At 57.8% G+C, this 20,291-nt stretch overlaps 1 protein-coding gene across 3 annotated transcripts; it reads left to right on the forward strand.

Annotated features, from left to right (window-relative positions):
- The first annotated feature begins 2,043 nt into the window (after window positions 1-2,043).
- Window positions 2,044-18,458, forward strand: FKBP8 (FKBP prolyl isomerase 8). Of its 3 annotated transcripts, none has more exons than XM_067560807.1 (10): window positions 2,044-2,089; window positions 4,927-5,036; window positions 5,784-6,114; window positions 6,579-6,748; window positions 7,478-7,566; window positions 8,140-8,357; window positions 9,135-9,307; window positions 9,508-9,585; window positions 15,930-16,067; window positions 16,754-18,458. In XM_067560807.1, the coding sequence occupies exons 3-10, from the start codon at window positions 5,814-5,816 to the stop codon at window positions 16,838-16,840; spliced, it is 1,254 nt and encodes a 417-aa protein (XP_067416908.1). In that variant the 5' UTR covers window positions 2,044-2,089; window positions 4,927-5,036; window positions 5,784-5,813; the 3' UTR covers window positions 16,841-18,458. The 3 variants fall into 3 exon arrangements, with proteins under 3 accessions (XP_067416908.1, XP_067416899.1, XP_067416887.1); XM_067560798.1 differs by lacking the exon at window positions 2,044-2,089 and adding an exon at window positions 2,506-2,693; XM_067560786.1 differs by lacking the exon at window positions 2,044-2,089 and having other exon boundaries at window positions 4,490-5,036.
- Window positions 18,459-20,291: the final 1,833 nt, after the last annotated feature.

Genomic DNA, 20,291 nt, shown 5'->3' on the forward strand with positions numbered 1-20,291 from the left:
CAAGACAGATGTTTTGCCAGCACAGATAGTCAGACTGGCTGAAATGCTGCTTCTTTTTCCACTTGTCTTCCAGATTTTTTAAAAACAGGGCATTATTTAGCACTCATTCCTCTTACTAATCTAAATCAAGAGGGTCTGTCATTAACAGAAATTCCACCCATCTCACTCATACCAAAAGAGTGTGAAAGCTGGAAAAGTCAGAATCACGTTTTACCAGGAATCAAATGTGAAATTCTGAGTCACTTGTGTGTTGTGGGGAGAACTATTTAATAAGTGACACTGGGCGTAGGGGCCCACTGCAACATCAGAGACCGTAAGAAGGAAAGGAAGTCTTCGTCCTCTTTCACTACTAGCCTGGCATAAAAACTACTTCAGTTTAAAAAGTTACTCATCTCTAGGTAGTTTTGGAAGGCCATCTGACTGGGTTTCTGAATATATTCAACATTTCTCCTCAGCTTTTGCTTGACTCAGACAGAAAATAAGGAAGAGATGCACATGTGTCTGCAATAAGGTCTATTTTATATAAAAATACATGTGTGTGTAAGTGTAACCAGTAGTCAAGTGATGATCTGTTGCCCTAGAAAAAAATCACATTTTCTTTCTTACAGAAAAATTAAAATACTGCATGTTCCTTGTTTAAATGTAACCTAGAGGTAAATCAGTAATCTTGCATTAAAATATTGCTCCTTTATGTGTGCAGGAAAGTGACATGTATAATGGAGAAGAATTAATCTGGGGCAGTAACATTATTTTGTTTAATTCTCAAATTTCAGTGCTGATCTTCTGTTTGTTAAATGAGTATTGAAGCAGAGTAGTCTAGGATTGCAATTCAGGAAAGCACTGATGCACGTGTTTAAACTTTAGATGCATGTAAAGCATGTACTTAAGTGCTGTCCCAAATAGAGATGGTTTCCTGAATTGGGGCTTAGTTGTTCATCTCTTCCTTTAAGCTCTCATATTGTGATGTCCATTTCAGAATGCTGGCTGCTGTCAGATGTTACTGGACCATACTTTTATACACGCCAGGGAAAGTGCTCCAGGGATAGCTGCTGGAGGTACCACGGTACCTTACGCCCAGGTTTATATGAATGTGAAAATAGTTTGTCGGTGTCAGAAGTTATAATGAATGATTTTTGCCCTGTGTTGTGATAAAAATGTGTAAGACCCAATAGTTATTTGAGATATAACCCCTATGAAGGACTGAGGGAAGGGGGGACTGCTAGTAATACCCAAAAAGTGAAAGGAGAAGTGGAAACAATACTCTGAAAGTCTCTTAAATGAGGCAAACCCCAGGTGCAGCCTGCAGCAACTGCAGAAGCAGGAGTGCAGTGCTTTGTCCTGATCACTCCTCTCAACCTGCCAGGCCCACAGGGAGTGCAGCATGTGACAAAGACCCTGAATGAGGGTGCAGTGACTCTGCATTTTGGAGGTAAATAACCACTAGTGACGGGGACACCAGTTCTGAGCAGCCACAAGGAACCTTGGGATTAAAATGAGGGGACTTGTCTCAATCCAAGGTGCAAAGTGGGGGCAGAATTCAGGCTGCCGACATGAAAGTGGCACATGCACTAATGGGCTCTGCCATCCCCTGGGGTGGCTGCCACCTTGGGTCAGCGCAATGCATGCCAAGACCTGGCATCTCTCTGGGGTTGAATGGTGCATGGTGGGAGCTGTCATCTCCCCAGAGCTGGAGTGCAGTGGTGCATGCTGGGAGCTGTCATCTCCCCAGAGCTGAAGTGCAGTGGTGCATGCTGGGAGCTGTCATCTCCCCAAGGCAGGGGGTGCAGTGGTGCATGCTGGGATCTGCCGGCTGCCCTTTCTGTATGGGAGTTGGGGGCTGCCACGACCTGCTCCACTCTGTGCCCAGCTACAGCCCCTGGCACGCTCCCAGCCCGGCCGCGGCCCCTTTAAGAAGGCTCTGAGCAAAGGCCGATCCAGCGGGACGGGCGCTGCAGCCAGCCAGTAGCCACAGACTTCCCCGTCCAGCGGAGCCAATGAGAGCTGGGGGCGGGGCTGGAGCGGCCCAGCGGAGCCAATGAGGGCTGGGGGCGGGGCTGGAGCGGCTGATCCCAGTCGGAGCGGAGTCCAGGTGAGCGGCCGCGCTGCGGGGCGCAGGGGACGCGGCTGGCGGGGACGGGGCCGTGTCGGGCCCCCGGGGCCGTTGGCGGGGGGGCCGTGCTAGGCCCGGCCGAGGGGCCCGGCTCGGCTGGACGCGGGGCCCGGCCGGGCGGGGCGCGGCGCCTGTTGCGCGCGGGTGACGCCGGCTGAGCCTGTCCCCGGCCGCCGGGCCCTGGGAGGGCCGGAGTCGTGGCTGCCGGAGCGCGGCTGGGAAAAGCGAGCGGGCCGGGCGGGGCGCACTGCGGGCGGGGGGCTCCTTCCACAGCGCCCGGCTCCGGGGCCAGCCGCGGGCCCGGCGGGGACTTGGTTGGGGACGGGAGCGGCGGGGTGAAGGGCGCCGGCTCCCACCTCTGCCCCCGGCCCTTCTCCGGGCTGGGGCTGGGGCTGGGGCTGGGGTCCTGCCGCCTCTCGCTGCTGGGAAGCGGGGCCGACCCCAGAGCTCTGCTTCTGGCTGGGCCCCTTGGCTGGGCCGGGCTCGGCTCGTCCAAGCGCTGCCCGCTGGTCCGGCTCCCGCTCGGCGGCTCGGCGCGGCTCTGCACTTGGGAGCTGGGCTTGCCTCCCCTGCCCGCACGGAGGTGAGGGGCGATGGGACGTGCGCACACCTGAGCGACGCCGCAGTCCCGGCAGTCCGCGGCGGGGGGCTCGCAGTTCAGCTGCCCTCTGTGCTCTCTCTAGGCTGGGAGGGCCCGAAGGGCTCCCCCAGCGCCTGCCCGTCCATGCTGTGCTCTTGGCTGGTGGCTGTGCTCTGAATGCCCCCGTGGCGATGGAGTGGGGCTGGTGGGGCAGGGTGTTGTGGGCAGGAGCCCGGGATGTTTGGAAAGCAGGAGCAGGTAGCTAGGGGCCTGTCTGGCGAAGGACTCGATTCTCTAGCTTGCCTCTGGTGGTTGTCATGTCCCAGCTAGGTGCATGTGTTCCCTTTGGTGACCCAAGGTGCTGCTTCGTTCTGCCCTAGCTGCACCCATCGCAGAGCTGTGTGGTAGAAATGCATCAGACCCCCGTGACTCCCTGGCCAGTGGGTGGCCAAGGGAAGCTCCTGGGCTCGTCCCAGCTGTGCCCATCCTTGCAGGGTTCTGGGAACACTCTCGGCGTGACTAGTGTGAACGGAAATGTGGCCATAACGTTTCAGGGGATGTAACTTTATCTCCCAGGCTGCATTGAATCGCAGAGTCTGGCCTTTAGCAAGGACCTGAGAGCCAGGAGGGGATGCTAACCGGGCTAGATTTGTTTGATTGTTATAGGCGTGATCTTTCTTATTATATTGTGTTAGCTCCCAGAGGCTCGATTGTGCTGAGTACTGCGCAGACTTGTAGCGAGAGACAGGCCTGTTGATTTATACGGTTAACCCTGGACTGTCTCCCACCCTTCAAAGAGTTTAATATCCCCTTTCTATCTAGCTACTCACATGGTCCTCACCACTACGGATCTGAGCACTGGTCCTGGTCCCAGAGAGAGAGAGGGAGACAAACCGTGGCAGTGGTGCAGAGAGAACTTTTGTTTAAAAAAGCACAACAACCCTCAGTCCTTCTCTTTTGATCCCGGGTGGGCACGATGCTGAGCAGTAACTTCCTAAAGCCTGGCTCTTTTCTGGCCTGTGCCTTTGCCGTAGTGGATACAAATGGCTGCTTGCCTTAGAATTGCTAGATGGAGGCTTTGCTGTTTGGTGCATGAATGGGACGATAGCCAGGAGGCTGGAAGGGCCCCAAGGGGGAACGGGAGGCTCTCCAGCTAACCTACAGCTCAGAGCTTGGGGTGGACTGTAGCCTTTTTATGGTGCGTATTGCGATAGGGCCTAGGACTCCAGGGTGCTAGGCAGGGTACAGTAGCTCTCACCTGGGCATTTGATCTGCAGACTCTGCTCGCAGGCCCTCTTTTGCTGCTGAACATGGTTCTAGCAGCTGCTTCGCCCCCACAGTTGTTTTCCTCAACGGCTCCTGCCCCTTTGTAGGTCATGGGTCTGGTTTGTCGTCTCGGGGAGGTGTCCAAGACTTGCATTAGTTTTGTTCCTGTAATTAGATGTCAGTGAGGCTACCACCTACTCCCGTGGAGAGAGCTGAGGCACCTTATCTCCATCAGCTGTCACCAGACCAGTCTCTTCCTGTCCATCCCAGACCTGTTCTCTTACTGCTCATATCCGGCTCTGCTTATTCCACCCAGGCTGATGTGCGCTCTGCTTGCGTGTATAGCTGTCAGGGTACCTGCTCTGTGGAGCGGGGTTTGCATCACGCCTGAGACGCTAGCCAGGGTGTTCCTGCTCTGGCTGTGAGCTGGCTGGCCCAGTGCACGGGGGTGTCTGGCCCTTCTGCCCTGGCTGGGAGCTGACCTGTTTGCCTGTTTGCTGTTGCCTGTTCCTCAGTGTACTGCTTGTGGTGCTTTGGATGTAATAATCAGAGTGCTTCCAGCAAGTGCCATTTGCCAGCAGAACATGCAGCCTGAGCGCTTGCTATGAACACGCTTCCCTTAGTGCTGGCAGTGCTTTCTGTCAGACCCAGAGCAGCGGCGGGGTGTGCAGTGGATACACAGCATTCCTGTTGTCTCTCTGAGAGGCCTTGGCTTGTCCACCCTCTGGGTGTGAGGCCAGGCTGGGAAGCTGGGTTGACATAATCTGTCTGCCCTGGGGCTCTTGGTGGCATCACTCACTCGTCTCATCCCAGTAATTATTTTGCAATACTTGGCTCTAAATCAGTACAATATGTGGGTGGCTCTGGTATCGGGTCTAAAACCCTCCAGACGTGGGATGGATGGTGGGGAGTTCAGACTCTGCAAGAGAATCCTCAGGCGTGTGGTTTTTCTTTTGCCTTTTTCCCCCAGATACCTTGGAAGAGAGGAATGAAGCCCCTTTCTAAACGGCTGGGCTTATGGAACACTCCCCTTGACTGAAGACCAAGAGCCTGTCTGCGAGGGTGCAGCCCAGCCCAGAGGTACCAGCCACCTGTCCCCAGTTGCTTCAGTGCTGGGGTAATCTCCACCGCAGGGTGTCTGTCAGCCAGGTCTGTCTAAAGCACTGGTTAGAGGCTCACCCGCCTGCCTCCCTGGCTGTGGAATCTGTATCCAGGAAATATTTTCCCACTGCCAGTTAGGCTCTTTGTTGCCTGTGAGCTTGACGGCTCCTAATTCCTCCCCATGCTGCCCACATTAGGCTCTGTCTCCCAGAGGAGCCCTGCTCCTTCCCTGTGTAGGTCTTGCTGTACATGCAAACAAGTTAGGGAAATGTGTGGCTGCAGCAATCCTGGGGTCAGCTTCAGATGAACTCCTCCACGCTGGGCTTCTGGCTTTGAGAGCCGTGGGAGAAGCCCTGCAAAGCGCCTGGCAAAGAGTAGAGGCAACTGCAGGCTACCACGGAGCCTGTCAGTTTGCACCCAGAGTTCAGGCACCAGCCTGGGCGGGGCTGGGAAATGACGACAAACCCCTTCAGTGAGGCAGTGCAATTTCAGGTGCTTTGGTTCTGCCCCCTTGGCAATTCCTCTCGTGATAGTTCGGGATCACAGCCTGGCAGCTGCTGGGCTACGGTCACTGCTTCTCAGAGGATGATGCTGACTTCCTCAAGGGCTGCGGGGCTGGGCTCCAAGGCCCCATTTCAGAGTAATTCTTGAATCTTCAACTATGGCTCTTCTGAACCTCTTCCCCGCCCCACAAACAGCGCACCCTCTTCTATCTTTGTTTCCTAGTTAGTTTGATCCTCGCATCGCCTCTCTGCAATGGCTTCTGGAGGGGAGGGGCCGGCCAATGGCTCCCCTGACTGGGCTGACACCAACATGGATCTCAGCTCGTCGGGCCTCGCCAAAGCCAGCAACTCCATGCTGGACAGCGGGGAGGACTTTGAAGTCCTAGATGATGATGATGACGATGACGACATGAGTGAACTCCCTCCTTTGGAGGACATAGGGACGGAAAGGGCCCCACCAGCCGGAAAGGACACCCCTGCGCCTGGATCAGAGCAAGCCCCAGCGGAGGCCTCGGAGATGCCACAGGCGGCAGAGGAATGGCTTGATGTCTTGGGTAAGACCCTGTGTAGGAAGGTGTCATGCTGTTTCCTGTTGTCTCAGGCCCTTCCCCTTCCTCCAAGGAGGGGCAAGTAGGCTGAAGGAAACTCAGAGGGATGAAGTCAAGGTTCCTCACTCCTGTCTCTAGCCCTGTCCCTTGTGGGCCAGGACAGTGGCGTGTGGGAGGTAGTTGTGGGGGGGGTGAGTTTGCTTTGTCCCACTGTCCCTCCTCGGCATCTGTATCCAGGCACCCTCATTCCCCCAGGCGGTGAATCCAGTGCCCTGCAGAGCCCCACATTCTTCTCAACATAAGCCACGGGAGCAGTGGTTGCGGGGCCAGCTCTGAGCGTGGGAACGGGACAACTTGGCTGCATCCCCTCTTGCTCTGAACACGAGAGGGCACGGGCAGCATGAATCGAGACAGCCTTTCTCTCTCCCTCTGAGTGTGACGTGCTTCTGGCTTCTCATCTGCCTGCCTAGGGAGTGGCTTGCTCAAGAAGAAGACCCTGGTCCCGGGTCAAGGCGTGGAGAGCCGGCCGCGTAAAGGCCAGGATGTCACCATCTGGCTCAAGGCGATGCTGGGTGATGGCAGCATGGTGGACAATGATCCCAGCCTCTCCTTCACCCTGGGAGACTGTGACGTCATCCAGGTAGGTGCAAGGGGGCCGAGGCTGTTTGGGAAGGGAGTGGAGCAGTGAGGAGAATCTCTGCACAGAGGCTGGCCTGCCTGGTGGAGCCCAGCTGGCTTGTAAAGCCTGGTTCACTGACATGGGCATGTACGGGTGGGAGGGTCTGGTGGGGTCAGACTGCTGCTCCCTCTGGCCCTGGTGTCCTGTCTGCCCCCACTGACTGCAGACACCAGGTGCTCCAGAGGGAGCTCCCCTGGCCTCCTCATCTCACTGGTTATTCTCTAAGGATTTAGCGAAGAGGTGGGGGAGGGAGTGTGTGCCCCTGGCATGTTCTGGCAACCCCCAGGAGCCGTATGAGTGCTTCCTTGGCCTGCCAGGCAGCAGGGCTCCCTGTCTTGCTCCGATGCATTGTGTTGCGTTGGCCAGTTGGCCCAGCCCTCTGCGCTAAGCACTGTGGTTCGGATGTAGAGGCCCAGTTCTGGGACCCGCAGGCTGATGCGCCCCTGCTCTGCCCGTGCGTTGTGCTGTGCTCGCGTTGGTTGGCGTGGCAGCCCTGACGGCCTGGCAGCCTCCACTCTGAGCTGCTCCTGTGCGTGGCCCAGCAGTCGTGGGCCAGAGGCACCCTGGTGTAATGACCTGTCCAGCAGGTACGAGCCCAAGTCTGGCTGGGCGATTTGAATCCATGACCGCCTGCTCCCGAGCGGAGAGGAACCCCCACTGACCCCCCCTCTGAACTCTGGGTCCCTGCAGGCTCTAGATCTGTGTGTACAGCTGATGGAAAGGGGAGAAACCGCCTTGATCATGTCGGATGCTAAGTACTGCTACGGCCCGCAGGGCAGGTGAGTGAAGTCTTGGGACCTCGGGCTCCATTGCCGCGGCGAGAGTAGCCTCAGCAGGACCTAAGGGAGGGGTGAGGATCCTGGAGGGGAAACTTAGCCAGGGTGGCCCCTAGCCTGCAGCAGCGAGGCCAAGGGGCTGGAGACTCCGCAGCGGGGAGATTGGTCTCAGTCTGGTTCCTCGTGGACATGTGTCCCCACCTAAGCAGCAGTCCCTGTTAATGAGCCCAGGCGTCAGTGTGGCCCCCTTGCCCCTCAGGGAGGGACGAGGCTTCGCTGCGCCAGGGTAGAGGCTCAGCTGACAAGGGTCTGTTCTCCCACTGGCCTCCCTGTTCTGGGCTGCTCCGTGCACGTCGGTCGTGGGGGCTGCCCTTCTCCCCAGCACTGAATGCCCGTGGCTCAGAGTGGCGGGTGGGTGTTAAGGGGCAGGCGCTGGCGCCGGTTCCGGGCGGCTCCAAAGCAGAGTGGTAGCACGCTTCAGAGCTGCTTCACTGGGCCGAGCGCTCCAGAGCCACCGCAGCCTGGGCGGGGCCGGGCCCTGCAAGAGGTGCCATCGTGTCTCCTCCATCTGAGCAGGAGCCCCGACATCCCACCCCACGCAGCCCTCACCCTGGAAGTGCAGCTGCTGGCCGTGCAGGATGCTCCCGATCTGGAGCTCCTCAGTGGGAGGGACAAAATCCAGCTGGCCAATCGCAAGCGGGAGCGTGGGAACTTCTACTACCAGCAAGCGGAGTACGTGCTGGCCATCAACTCCTACGACATCGCCCTGAAGGCCATCGCCTCCAGCTCCAAAGGTACCTGCCCTGCTCTTGGGTCGCCCGTCCTGCCCACACGGCTGTGCTCTGTGGGCAGCGCTGCTCTGGGAAGTGGAGTTACTGCCTGTCGGAGGCATCTCTACCATGCTGTGCCCCACCCTTGGTGATCAGACACAGCCCTTGCTCCACCCTCCTCAGCCGGCTATGTGATGCTGGCCCCTTTCAGACACGCTGCTCTCCACCCCTGAGCTGGGAAACCCTGCTTCCCCCACCCCTGCCCGGGAGCTGGGTCTCGTGGTAGCCTGCCTCCTGTGTCTCTTGGGAGCTGCTGCCCTCTAGTCATGGGCAGCTGCACCTCTGAGACGCCTCCTTGCTGAGGCATTTTGTGCCCAGGGCCCTGTGGGGCCAGGGACCTTCTGTGGTGCCAAAGGAAGATTTTTTGGGGAAGCAGCGTTCTGTGGTTTTACAGCCTGCTTCCTTCACTGACCACCTGATCCTTCCCCAGCTCACCCGTGCCATCCCCACATTAGCGTTCCTCGGGCACTGCCAGCTGTGCAGCTTGGAGAGCCAGGGCACCACAGACACCCTGCACTGGTCTGTCCACGGCTGTGAGCTGGCTCCTCTCTGCCCAGAACCCAGCAGCCTATTGGGGCTTCCCCAGGGATAACCCTGTTGGTGGCCCAGGTGAGGTCCAGACACCTGCATGACCTTGGGGTACAGGAAGGAGGCTTCCCTCCAGTGGCAAACCTTGGGGAACTCCAGCAGGGCTGGGAAGCTGTACTCTCGGGGTGTGACTTGGCTCTGGGATCTCTGCAGTCGACTTCAGCCCTGAGGAGGAGGCCGAGCTGCTGGAGGTGAAGGTGAAATGTCTCAACAACCTGGCAGCCTCTCAGCTCAAACTGGACCATTACGAGGCTGCCCTGCGCTCCTGCAACCTGGTCTTGGAGCACCAGCCAGAGAACATCAAGGCCCTCTTCCGAAAAGGGAAGGTAAGGGTGGGGCTATGAGGGAGGGGCTCTGAGCCCCTTCTCGTGGCGGCATGCATGCCGGACAGAGCCCTGGGCCTCTCGCAGGCTGGGTGGGACGGAGTCCCCGGCCTCTCGCAGGCTGGGTGGGAGCGTGGGCACTGGGGAATGGAGGTGAGGGACGGCGGGGGCCTCTCTGCTTAGCTTTGTGGCTCACCTTCCAGGTGCTGGCGCAGCAGGGCGAGTACAGCGAGGCCATACCCATCCTCAAAGCAGCTTTGAAGCTGGAGCCATCGAACAAGGTAGGCTGCTGTGCCCGCTGCCACTCTGCCAGCTGGGCTTGGCTGGCTCGTTCCTCTTCCTGCTGGGGTGGAAGCTAGGGACCAGGCAGGGATTCACTCCGCTGGAGCCTCAAGGCTCCTGTTTGTGAGGGATCGCTCCACTTCGTTGAGACTCTGTGTTCTTGTTGCCAGCTGTCCCAGCTTGGGGAGGCTGGCCGGCACTCCTCGGGAGCGGTCAGCCCTGCTCCGCTGACCCGGAGGAGGCTGCATCTCCTGGGGTGCTCAGATTGCTGGAGAACCATGTGTGGTGTGCTCACATTGCATAGCATAGGGGCTAGACCCGCTCCAGCTACGGACAAGTGAACTGATCGACTGGGCCTCTTCTTTTCCCTTCCTCCTCTGCCTGCTAGGGTTGAGCCCCACAGCAGGCAAGGCTCTGCCAGCCCAATCCTTAGTTAAAAATAGCCCCGGCATTGATGGTCCCAGCCAAGCGACTTCCAGCAGCTACTCCAGCGTCTTGGACCATCCTTGCGGGGTGGGGGGGGAACCAAACCCCGGCTCCTTGTGTGGCAGTGCAGAGCGTGACTGACTCTGCCCTGGGAGCAGCCCCGAAGACCTGGACTCCAGTTCAGCATGTGGGCCAGGATGAACTCTGGGCTGGGAATTTCCTGCCAGTTAATGCCCTGCTGCAGGAATGGAAGCCCCGAGGCAGCCAGGAAGCCCCCAGTCCTTGCTGCCATCGGGTACGGGGGCAGAGCACACAAACGTGTCAGGGCAGAGAGCAGAGCAGTGCTTTGCTCTGGGGACGAGCTCTTCCTGTCTGTCAGTGAGTGCCTGTTGTTTTAGAAATCGGCATCTCTGGGCATTTCACTGCCATGTTGTTAAACTTTGTATCCCGGTAGCAGGTAAAGGCCACAGATAGGATGGGCCGATTGTGCTAGGGACTGTGCAAACATAGTGAATGCCGGTCTGGGCCTCAGGGCCATCAGCCTAAAAGGGTGCCTTTCTCCTGGGAAAAGAGGTGGTGGTAACTCCTCCTCATCTGCCTCATCTCCCTAGGATTTTCCTGGGTGTGTGTTAGTTCGAGGGGAGAACGCGCCTTTTCCCCGTGAAGACGAGGCCAAAGCCAGGCTGGCCCAGTTGGGTGAGGCAAATAGCAGGTGCTGGGATAAACCAGTAGGATGGCATGTGAGTGATGTTGTCAGTCATGATCCCAGCTCTCCCCTAGGCGTCTCCTGCGCATCAGGAATGTTAGCAGAGGCTGCTTCTTGGGGACCCATCAGCTTCACTCTTTTAATTAGAAAGGAAGAAAAATCAGTGTGTGACACCGGCACAGCACAGAGCTGGCCTCTTCTCCTGGCTGCCAAATTTCCCACCAGCTGCAGTGATCTGGAGGGCAGCGTTTTTACCTAGCTCACAATTTGCTGCATGGGACTTGTTTTCCATGAGCTCCAGAATTTAGCTTCACCTGCTCTGTGGCTTAGAGGAGTCTTAACATGACCCATATTGGTCAGACCAATGGTCCATCCAGCCCCGTGTCCTGTCTCCGATAGTGGCCAGTGCCAGATGCTTCAGAGAGAATGAACAATATAGGGCAATTATCAAGTGACCCATCCCCACTTATCCAGTCCCAGCCTCTGGTAGTCAGAGGTTTAGGGACACCCTGAGCATGGGGTCACGTTCCTGACCATCTTGGCTAATAGCTATTGATGGACCTATCCGTGTCTTAGCTAATCCTTTTTTGAACTCTGTTATACTTTCAGCCTTCACAGCTTCCCCTGGGAACGAGTTTCACAGGTGGACTGTGCATTGGGTAAAGAAGTTCTTCCTTTCGTTTGTTTTAAAGCTGCTGCCTCTTAATTTCATCAGGTGACTCCTGGTTCTTGTGCTCTATGAAGAGCTAAATAGAACACTTCCTCATTCACTTGCTCCACATCATTCGTGCCCTTTCCTTTATAGCCCTCTCTCATCTCCCCCCTTAGTCTTCTCTATTCTTACCTGAACAGTTCTAGTCTTTTTAATTCTCCTGCTACGGAAGCTGTTCCATCCCCCTCATCGTTTTTGTTGTCCTGCTCTGTACTTTTTCCAATTCTAATACGTCTTTTTTGAGATGGGGTAACTAGAACTGCGTTCAGCTGCATTCAAGGTGTGGACATGCAATGGATGTTTATAGTTTCTGCGTTATTATCTAGCCCTTTCCTAATGGTTCCTAACATGGCTAGCTTTTTTGACTGCTGCTGCACATTTAGCGGGTGTTTTTAAAGAACCATCCACAGTGACTCCAAGACCTTTCTTGAATGTTAACAGCTCACTTAGACCTCCTCATTCTGTAAGTGTAGTTGGATTCTCTTTTCCACTGTGCATTATGTTGCACTTAACACTGAATTTCATCTGCCATTTTGTTGCCCCATCACCCAGTTTTGTGAGATCCCTTTGTAACGCTTCACAATCAGCTTTGGGCTTAACTGTCTTTAGTAATTTTGTATCATCTGCAAACTGCCACCTACTGTTAGCCCCTTTTTCCAGACCATTTATGGCTATGTTGAACAGTTCTGGTCCCAGTACAGATCTTTGGGGGACCACAGCTATTTACCTCTCTCCATTGTGAAAACTGACCTTTTCCCATCCTTTGTTTCCTGTCTTTTAACCAGTTACTGATTCAGGAGAGGACCTTCCCTCTCGTCCCATGACAGCTTACTTTGTTGTTAAGAGCCTTTGCTGTTGGATCTGTCAAAGGCTTTCTTTCAGAAAGTCCAAGTACACTGTATGGACTGGATCACCCTTGTCCAAATGCTTGCTGAGCCCCTCAAAGAATTCTAGCAGACTGGTGAGGCGTGACTTCCCTTTCCAAAAGCAGCGTTGACTCTCCCCCAACATATTGCGCTCGTCTGTGTCTGACAGAGTTCCACCGGGCTTTCAGGCAGGTGCCTTTCGCCAGACGCGGACCACAATATTAAGCTTGTCTCTCTTCCCATGCTCTGCTTGGAAGTTCCAGATTCTAACTCTTAAAACAGGGTAGGTGAAAAGGGGACTCTGCCAGTAGCTGCCCCCATGGGGGTCGGTTCTGCTCTGGAGATGTCTTGCTGCACAGCGAGAGAGTGAACTGAGCAGTTCCTCATGGGCTCACAGCTCTGATGAAAGCCATTGGACGTTACACCCTCCTAGCAGAACCACATCTGCAGACAGCCTGTGAGATTGCGGTAAGCAGCAAGCTCTAGGCTAAACTGTTGCATTTCACTGTTGAAAGCATCTTAACTATACCTTCCGGAATCCACTCGTCTGTCGGGTTCCCCTGATTTATTATCATCATGGAAGCGGTCAGATTAAATTTGGCCCCAAATGCTGGTTTTGTAAACGTTCCTCTTTCCAGAGCCTGCGTCCTGTCCATGAAATGCACAAACTGGAAGTTCCCTGTGGTCTGTAAAAGAAGCGCCTTTCCCTGCAGTGTCTGGCTAGCACAGGAATGCAAAAGCAAGACGGCCCTGACTCTTCTCGTGCTCCAAATGAGAGAGACGTTGTGGGGAAAGCCCGTCACTGGGGACCAGCAAACTCGGATGCCTTTAAACTAGGAACACCCAGGATAAATAACGAAGTCAAGGGACTTTTGGCTCCTTTAAGTAACTTTCCACCTTGACTATGGGCCTTGGTGGGATTGTCCACTGTGAAGAGACAACATCCAGCGTCCCCCAGCAGAGGGCGCAGCCCCACTACACAAGTGGCAAAGGCAGCAGCCGGGACCTGGGTTTGTGCCCTGTCCACACACAGCTCTGTTCTGGCTTTTCTGACATGGGCTTTGGGCGCTGGCTAGAGGCTGCTGGGAACCCTCAGCCTGTGGGGGCAGAGGCAGTTGTTGCTGTATCCCAGAGAGTGGGGCTGAGACGGTGACTTCTCACCGCCCAAGGTGCTGGGAAAACGCCCCTAACTGGATCTCGAACCCACCTTGTCTGAACCTAGTTCAAGTCCAAGGGGGTTAGGAGCGCAGGGCTGTGAGCTCAGTTCCATGCTGCGCTGGGACTGGCCTGCAGCTCTTCTGAAACCTCGGGGCTCTCCAGCTTAGCTCCCCGCTGGGCTCAGGGAGGGGATTTAAACTGCAGAAGTACCTGGAATCCCACGTCTGAGAGCAGCCAGGTGATCATGCTAAACAGACTAGCAAGGGCTTGATGGGATCCTGCTAGAGTCCAAATTCCAACTGATCGTAACGTGCCCTCCCCTCGCCCAGCCTCTCTGGTAGGAATCCAAACAAACTCTGCTGCATCCCTGCCATTCTTCATTTCTGGGGCAGAGTTGGAGTCTCATTTTCTCCCCACACCCCCCCAAATCATTTCCCACTGACTGAAAAATCAGCACCGTTTCCTGTGAAATAGCCCTCGGCCGCTAACCCGGCTAATGGGACCTTCCCAAGGGCTCTAGCGCATCCATTCACCCCTTTAAAGCCCCATGCTGCAATGCACCGTCTCTGGTGGAGGTGGGCTGGCCTCTGCTCCACTCCCACTGGATGCTGATCTGACCATCTCCTAGACTGTTTACTACAGGGCCGTGCTGCTTTCCCCTCCTCCCAAGCCAGCCGTCAGTGACTCTCATGGCTGGGGGCGTAGAAAAGAGTGGGCCCTTGGAGTGGGGTTGCTATTGGCTCCGTTGTCCTGAAAACCGTACCCAGTGTCCTCTCAAGCTTCCTAGGCCAGGCATCTCTTCCCTGTCCACGCAAGCAGCCTTCTGGCCAAGGGCTGTGCAAGTGCCTTACGTTGGAGACAGCAGAAGGTCTAAGGGCCGCCCAGGCTCTGACACCAGGGACTGTCTGGGCAGCTTGTCCAGAGCCGGGGGCCTGCTCCACACTTGCACATACACGTAGTTCAGCAGCACTCGCTGGGTGTCTGCACTCGTCTTTGCTCGTAGCTCCGTCGTCCTGGCCATTGCTGCCTGTCTGACTGCCCCCTCCAGAAGCCTGCAGCTGAGCGACAGCCGGAGGAGGGCAGCTGCATCAGGGGACGTGGGTTTTTCTAAGATGTTCTTCCCTCCTGTCGGGCCAGGGATGTGGTTCTGCTGCTTTTTTCCACACTGAGTCCTTGCCCTCCCCCATTGTCACGAGGTGCCCTGCCGATCTCTGGGGAGCAAGCCTGCTTGTGGGCAATGCTCCTGGACACATCACTGGTGCAGGCAGATCTCCCTGCTGCAGGAGGCTCTGAGGATCCATTGGCAGGATGCTGCTGCTCTGGGAGCTGCCTTGTTCCCCTCGGGGCCAGGAGGGACCATGCAACTGACTCGCCTGGAAGGCAGGGAGGCCTGCTGGGTGTTGAATGGGCTAATGAACCCTGCTGAGCGTGGAGCCGCTTACCTCCATGGCTACTTGCTCACCACGCTGAGGCCTCTTCAGGGGAGCGTATGCTGCAGAAAGCAGCTTGGCTGAGCAGGCTTTGCCAGTCAACCATGCCCAGCACCTGCCGGGAGCGACTTCAGGCTCCCAGCAGAACGGCTGTGGTGCTGGCTGCGGCTCCACCCTGGGAGGGGCTGGAAGCTGCAGGGCCTGCTCTGCCTGAGACACCTGGTTCTGCTGAGACCTCCTGTTGTCCTGCCCTTGCTGGAGTTACCACCTCTGCTGGGGGCGTCCACGCCCTGGCCAGCCCCCCCAGCCGGGCAGGGCAAGCAGTGCTTCCTGGGCATGCTGGGGAACCATCCCAAGGGGTTGGGAGTGGCCTGTGTTGCCTGACGGACCTAGGCTGAGCCACGTGCTTGCAGAGGGACTTGGATGGAGGGGAGCGGGGTGATTCTCATCACGTTGCCCAGGGCTGGGGCCTGGGCAGACCCAGCCTCAGAGGTGCAGCCTCCTTACCCAGCACAAAGGTGCATCTCGCCTGCAAGAGGGTTGAACCAAATGCCAGGCCCTGTCACCCACTCCTGGAGCTCTCAAAGGTGGGAAACTGAGGCAGAGAAGTGAGGTGTCTGGCTGCACAGCAAGGAGCCAAACCCAGGAGTCCTTGTTCCGAGCTGCCTGCTCCCCCTGGCAGGGGCCTGGCCTGCCTGAACTGAGTGGCGGGTGAAAGCTGTGGTGTGAGCAGTGCGGGTGTGGTGCCCCTGCTCAGAGTCGGGGTGAGGTGCCCTCTGCACACTTGGCTCCTGCTGCCCAGTGGGGAATACAGCTGCAGCAGCCTTGGTGTCTGAGCTCCTTCATGCGGCGCCCTTGGAAACCCAGAGCAGCAGTGCCTGGCTCCGAGGGTCTGGCGGCTGGGTGTGAATGAGCTGGACTCACCCCTTGCAGAGCCGACGTGTTGCTCTTTTCTCTCGGCCCCAGTCTGCAGAGAGTGCTGGGAGCTGGCTGAAAGGGGAGGTGGGGCTGGCGTCTCAGGCGTGCCTTGCTTTCCCGCTCCCAGACAATCCACGCTGAGCTCTCCAAGCTGATGAAGAAACACGCGGACCAGAAGAACGTGGAGACGGCGATGTACAAGAAGATGCTGGGGAACCCCACCAGCAGCAGCACCCCTGCGCCATGCAAAGACAAGTCGTCCCGGGTGAGTGATGGGAGCGGCGCGGGTGGGAATGTGGCCCGGGAAAGCAGTGACGATGCACTGTTGGCTCTTCCGAGCTCTGTGACTGCCTGGGCGGTTCCACGCTGGCTGCATGCCTTGGTCTGTCTTGCTGCCACTGAGGGTGCCCACACGCTGGCAGAGCTGGGCTGCAGTTCTCCCCCCAGCAGGCCTGCTGTAGCTCTCCCAGTCAGCGCAGAGCCACCCCGCCCTGCTGGGGAAAGGCTGAGCAGGCTGGAGGTGGATCTGGAGCGGGGAGGGCCGAGCTGCTGGCTCGCTGTGCTTGGCAGTGCGGGGGCAGGATGCAGAGAGGGCCGAGGAATGGCTCCTGGCACTGCAGCACACTCTTCCCGCCCGCTGCCATTGCCCCAGCTAGGCAGAGGGTGCTCTGCTCCCCCATCCAGGGGAGTGCTCGGCGCACAGCGCGCGGCCTGCCCCTTGGGCCCCACTCTGCCCGAGTGCTCCTGGAGCAGGGATCCTCGCTGCACGCCAGCTCGGGATTGGGCTTCCCCACCCCTATGTGCAAGGCACTAGGGCTGGTCCCTCGCCCTCCCCAGCCCCTGACCTGCCCCTTCCGTGCTGCTTTCTGGCACCAGAGCCCTCAGGGTTCTGACCAACCCGCTGCCAAGGGTGGCCAGCCAACACTCACCGGCTCTTTCCTTCCCCTCTAGTCCATCCCCTGGAAGTGGCTCTTTGGCGCCACAGCCGTGGCGCTCGGCGGCGTGGCCTTGTCGGTTGTCATAGCGGCAAGGAACTAGCCCCATCTGCGGCGAGGCCCGAGGAGCAGTGCCACAGCCCAGCCTGCCCCACAAGCTGCCCTGGAACCCCCCCGGCCCTGCACAGGCCAGCACGGTCTGCTGCTCTCCCGCCAGAGAGGAGCCGGGGCTCTGTGCGTCCTTGTTTCGCGCCTGGAGGCTCTGCCCCCCCGTACCCATGGACTGTAAATCGCAGAAATGACCTTCTTTGCCGGAGGGGACTGGTGCCCCGGCCAGCGGGATCAGCACTCACTGCAGCAGCTTGCGGGGCTGGAGCACGGCTGGAGGGATGGCGAGCTGTGTGAGGATCCCAGGAGCAGCCGGGGCCCAGGGCCGCTGAGCCCTCTGCACGCCTCTGTGCACGGGACAAGAAGCACGAGATTTCTATGCATTGAGAGCTGCTCTGTCGGCCTCCCTCCCCTGGCAGCACCTGAGACCTGCTGTCCGCAGAGCAGTGTCTGTAACGGTGCTGGTGCCACGCTGCCCCTTCTGGAGGGTTAGACGGGGGGCTCCCAAAGGAACCAGTCTCTGTGAGAGGATGCAGCTGTTTCTGGGTGAGGGAGAGTGGGCAGGGCCTGTCTGCCCATGGCTGTGGTTCTGCAGGGCTGGGGATCCCAGTGGTGGCTGCTCTCCATTGAGCTGGGGGGGGCTGCAGTCAGCGCCCCACCCCGTAGGTGCAGGGAGCTGTTAGCTGCACCCGGCACTGTCCAGTGTGAAGTGAGCCCAGCTTGCTATAGCAAAGCTACTGAAAGCTGTTTCAGAAGCATCTGGTTTCCTTTTGAAAATGTTTCTAGTGACGGTGCAGCTGCCGCGCTCCCCACCAGGCATCCCTGCATGGGAGGGAGGTGGAGCCTTGGCCCTGTCCCTGGATCCTGCCCCTCATGCAGTGCAGTCCTTTGGGAGAGCATAGCCCCTCCAAGCAGAGCTCTCGCTCCTACATCACGCTCGTACGTCAAGGATGGTCGTGGGTGCGGGGAGAGTGCCCTGCCCCCAGCATTCACACACGTGCTCCCCCACCCTGCCCTCTTCACCACGGGGCCATGGCCAAGAACTGTCCCTGGAAAATGAGATGCCCCAGGGAAGCCAAAGCGACTTGTGGTAGGAACAATTCAGGAGAGAAATATCTGTGTTCGTTTCATCTGTCTGTCTGCCATGCTTTGACCACTTTGGAGCTCCCCTGGGGAGGGCATTTCCTCTCTGCCTGTATCTCTGACCAGCCCAGTTCCTGCTCCTGGATTTCCCAGCTGCTCTGCCCCACTCCCCGTTGTGCATCGTGGCCTGTATTTTCTGTATGGCCGCACTGTCCTGCTGGCTGCGCTTGCATGGGGGCTAAGGACTGTTTCCTTCCCCCCCCCAATCAACTGTGAAAATCTCCAATAAAAGGACAGGTCTGAACTGCCTCGCTCCCAGAGCTGCTCGTTGCTAATGTCTCGTCATTGCTGGGGTGGGGGTGGCGGCTGCCATGGCTCCTGGAGCTGATCTCTACAGCTGTGGGGCACTGCAGCATCCTGCCTTGGCTGTACCTGCCAAGGGGTTTCCTTGTCCTTTCCCCTGCAGCAGGGGGAGGTTAAGGGGCACAGAGTGGAGCTGCAAGCCGGCTGCCCCTTGGCCCTTCTCTTAGCCCCTTCCCTGAAGCACCAGGGCACAGCTGCCTACTCCCCTCGGTGCTGAGGCTTCAGTTACTGCAGCATCTTCCTGCGGGTGACTCCACTTCCATGCCTGAGGAAGATGCCTGCGTGCAGGCCCCTTGCGAGGGGTGATGCAGGGATTTAAACATTTCAAGCTCTGGAACCCTCCCACCTTGCAGGGTCCTAGAGCCTGGCTCCAGCCCAAGCCTGGATGTCTACAGGGCAGTTAAGCAGCCCCTTACCCTGAGCCCCATGAGCCCGTCAGCTGGCCTGGGCCAGCTGTGGGTTTTTTAATTGCGTTGTAGACAGACCCCATGCTGCTGCCCTGCGCAGGATATGGGGGCTGATTCTTGGGTCTGGAGCCATCGTTAGTTGCTCGTGAGATTGAAACTCTCTTCTGGTTTCTAGTGAAGGCGCAGAACCCATCTTGCTGCGGCAGCTAGCGTGGCCCTGCCACGGGGGCTTGGCTGCTCTGCCGTTGCTGCTGCTGTTTAGTCACCTGCCGGAGCTCTGTGAGGTGCAAACACCTAGGTAATTCTAATCAGCCCCTTGCTCAGTGACAGGCTGTCCCTGAGGCTAGTGTTGCTGGTGCTGAATTTCACAGGTGAGCTGCAATTTCCAGCAGCAAGATGTTAAAACAGACCAACATGCAGCATTTACATGGGCACGAGGAAGCTCCTTTCTGCCCATGTTGACCTCGCAGTGTAGCGTGATCTCAGAAGGACAGACCGAGCAGGGGGAGCCCGTGGGCTGTGATCCAGGTGCAGCTCAGTCTCTCAAGGGCCGCAGGTGCAGCCTGGGTTACTGGTGGCACCGTTCACGCTTTGAGGAACTTCCTTTCTAGCAAGGAAAGTCCTAGGGATGGCACAAGAAGCTTTCCTGTGAAGGGCTGGGGATCCCCACTGTCCTCCAGCCTCATCCCAGCTGCGGCGCTGTTCCCTGCAGTAGTCCATCCTGGGACTAGCTGACACTCGGGCTGAGCAGGGTGGGGTGGAGCAACGGCAGCAAGGATGTGATATGATGCTGCCTGGAACCATGGCCACCCCCCTAGTTTCACTTCACTGCCTAAGCAGAGGAGGAAAAAGCCTTCTGCAAGCGGGAAGGAAGCAACACCAATGCAGAGGCCAGAGGGACCCGCAGCTGGGGCCAGGCCAGCTGTTCCCCTGTGGTCTGTGCTCACAACAACCCCCAGCGCTTAGTCACAGGCACTTGGAAGTTTGGCAAGTCCCGGGCTGCTAGCAGCATGTCCGTCAGCCATCCATGTAGGGCAGCTGCCCCGCTCCATGGCGGAGCTGAGCCTGCTGCTAAAGCCTGTGACTGGAGGAGCAGCTGGGGCCAGCGCTCAGCGTGTACTGCAGCCTCTGTGCAGTGCTGGGGCTGAAGCCGGTTCTTTCCCTGCTCTCCCCAGCTCCCCGTTCCTCCGCTGGCAGCGACCCCTTGCTTTCTTTTAGCAGCCTGTACAAGAACGGGCCCTAATCCTCCGGGCATTTAAGCCTAAGGCTGGAGCCGTTGGCAGGGGGTGAGTCTATGTTCCTGGAGACCTAACTCCTAGGCTGGAGCCTGTGCTGTAGTGGACACTGCATGGGTTGCTGGGAGCAGACGACATGGTTGGACTAAAGGGGGGGGAGGTGCCCTGGCATTAAGACACTGGCTGAGCCTGGGCCGGAGATTGCACCAGCCCTCACTTCCCCATCTGTAAAAAAGGCATAGCAGGCCTTCCTTGCGCCGGCCCTGTTTGCACACGGCCGGCTGCCCCAACGCAGTTGTCCTGTTAGCTAACGGTGGGACCGGCCAGTGAGCTAGTTACAGCTGGGCAGCGTTGTCGG

Source organism: Emydura macquarii, unplaced genomic scaffold (assembly GCF_026122565.2).
Source record: "Emydura macquarii macquarii isolate MOO-44397 ecotype Brisbane River unplaced genomic scaffold, CSIRO-AGI_Emac_v2 contig_306, whole genome shotgun sequence".
Lineage (NCBI taxonomy): Eukaryota > Metazoa > Chordata > Testudines > Chelidae > Emydura > Emydura macquarii.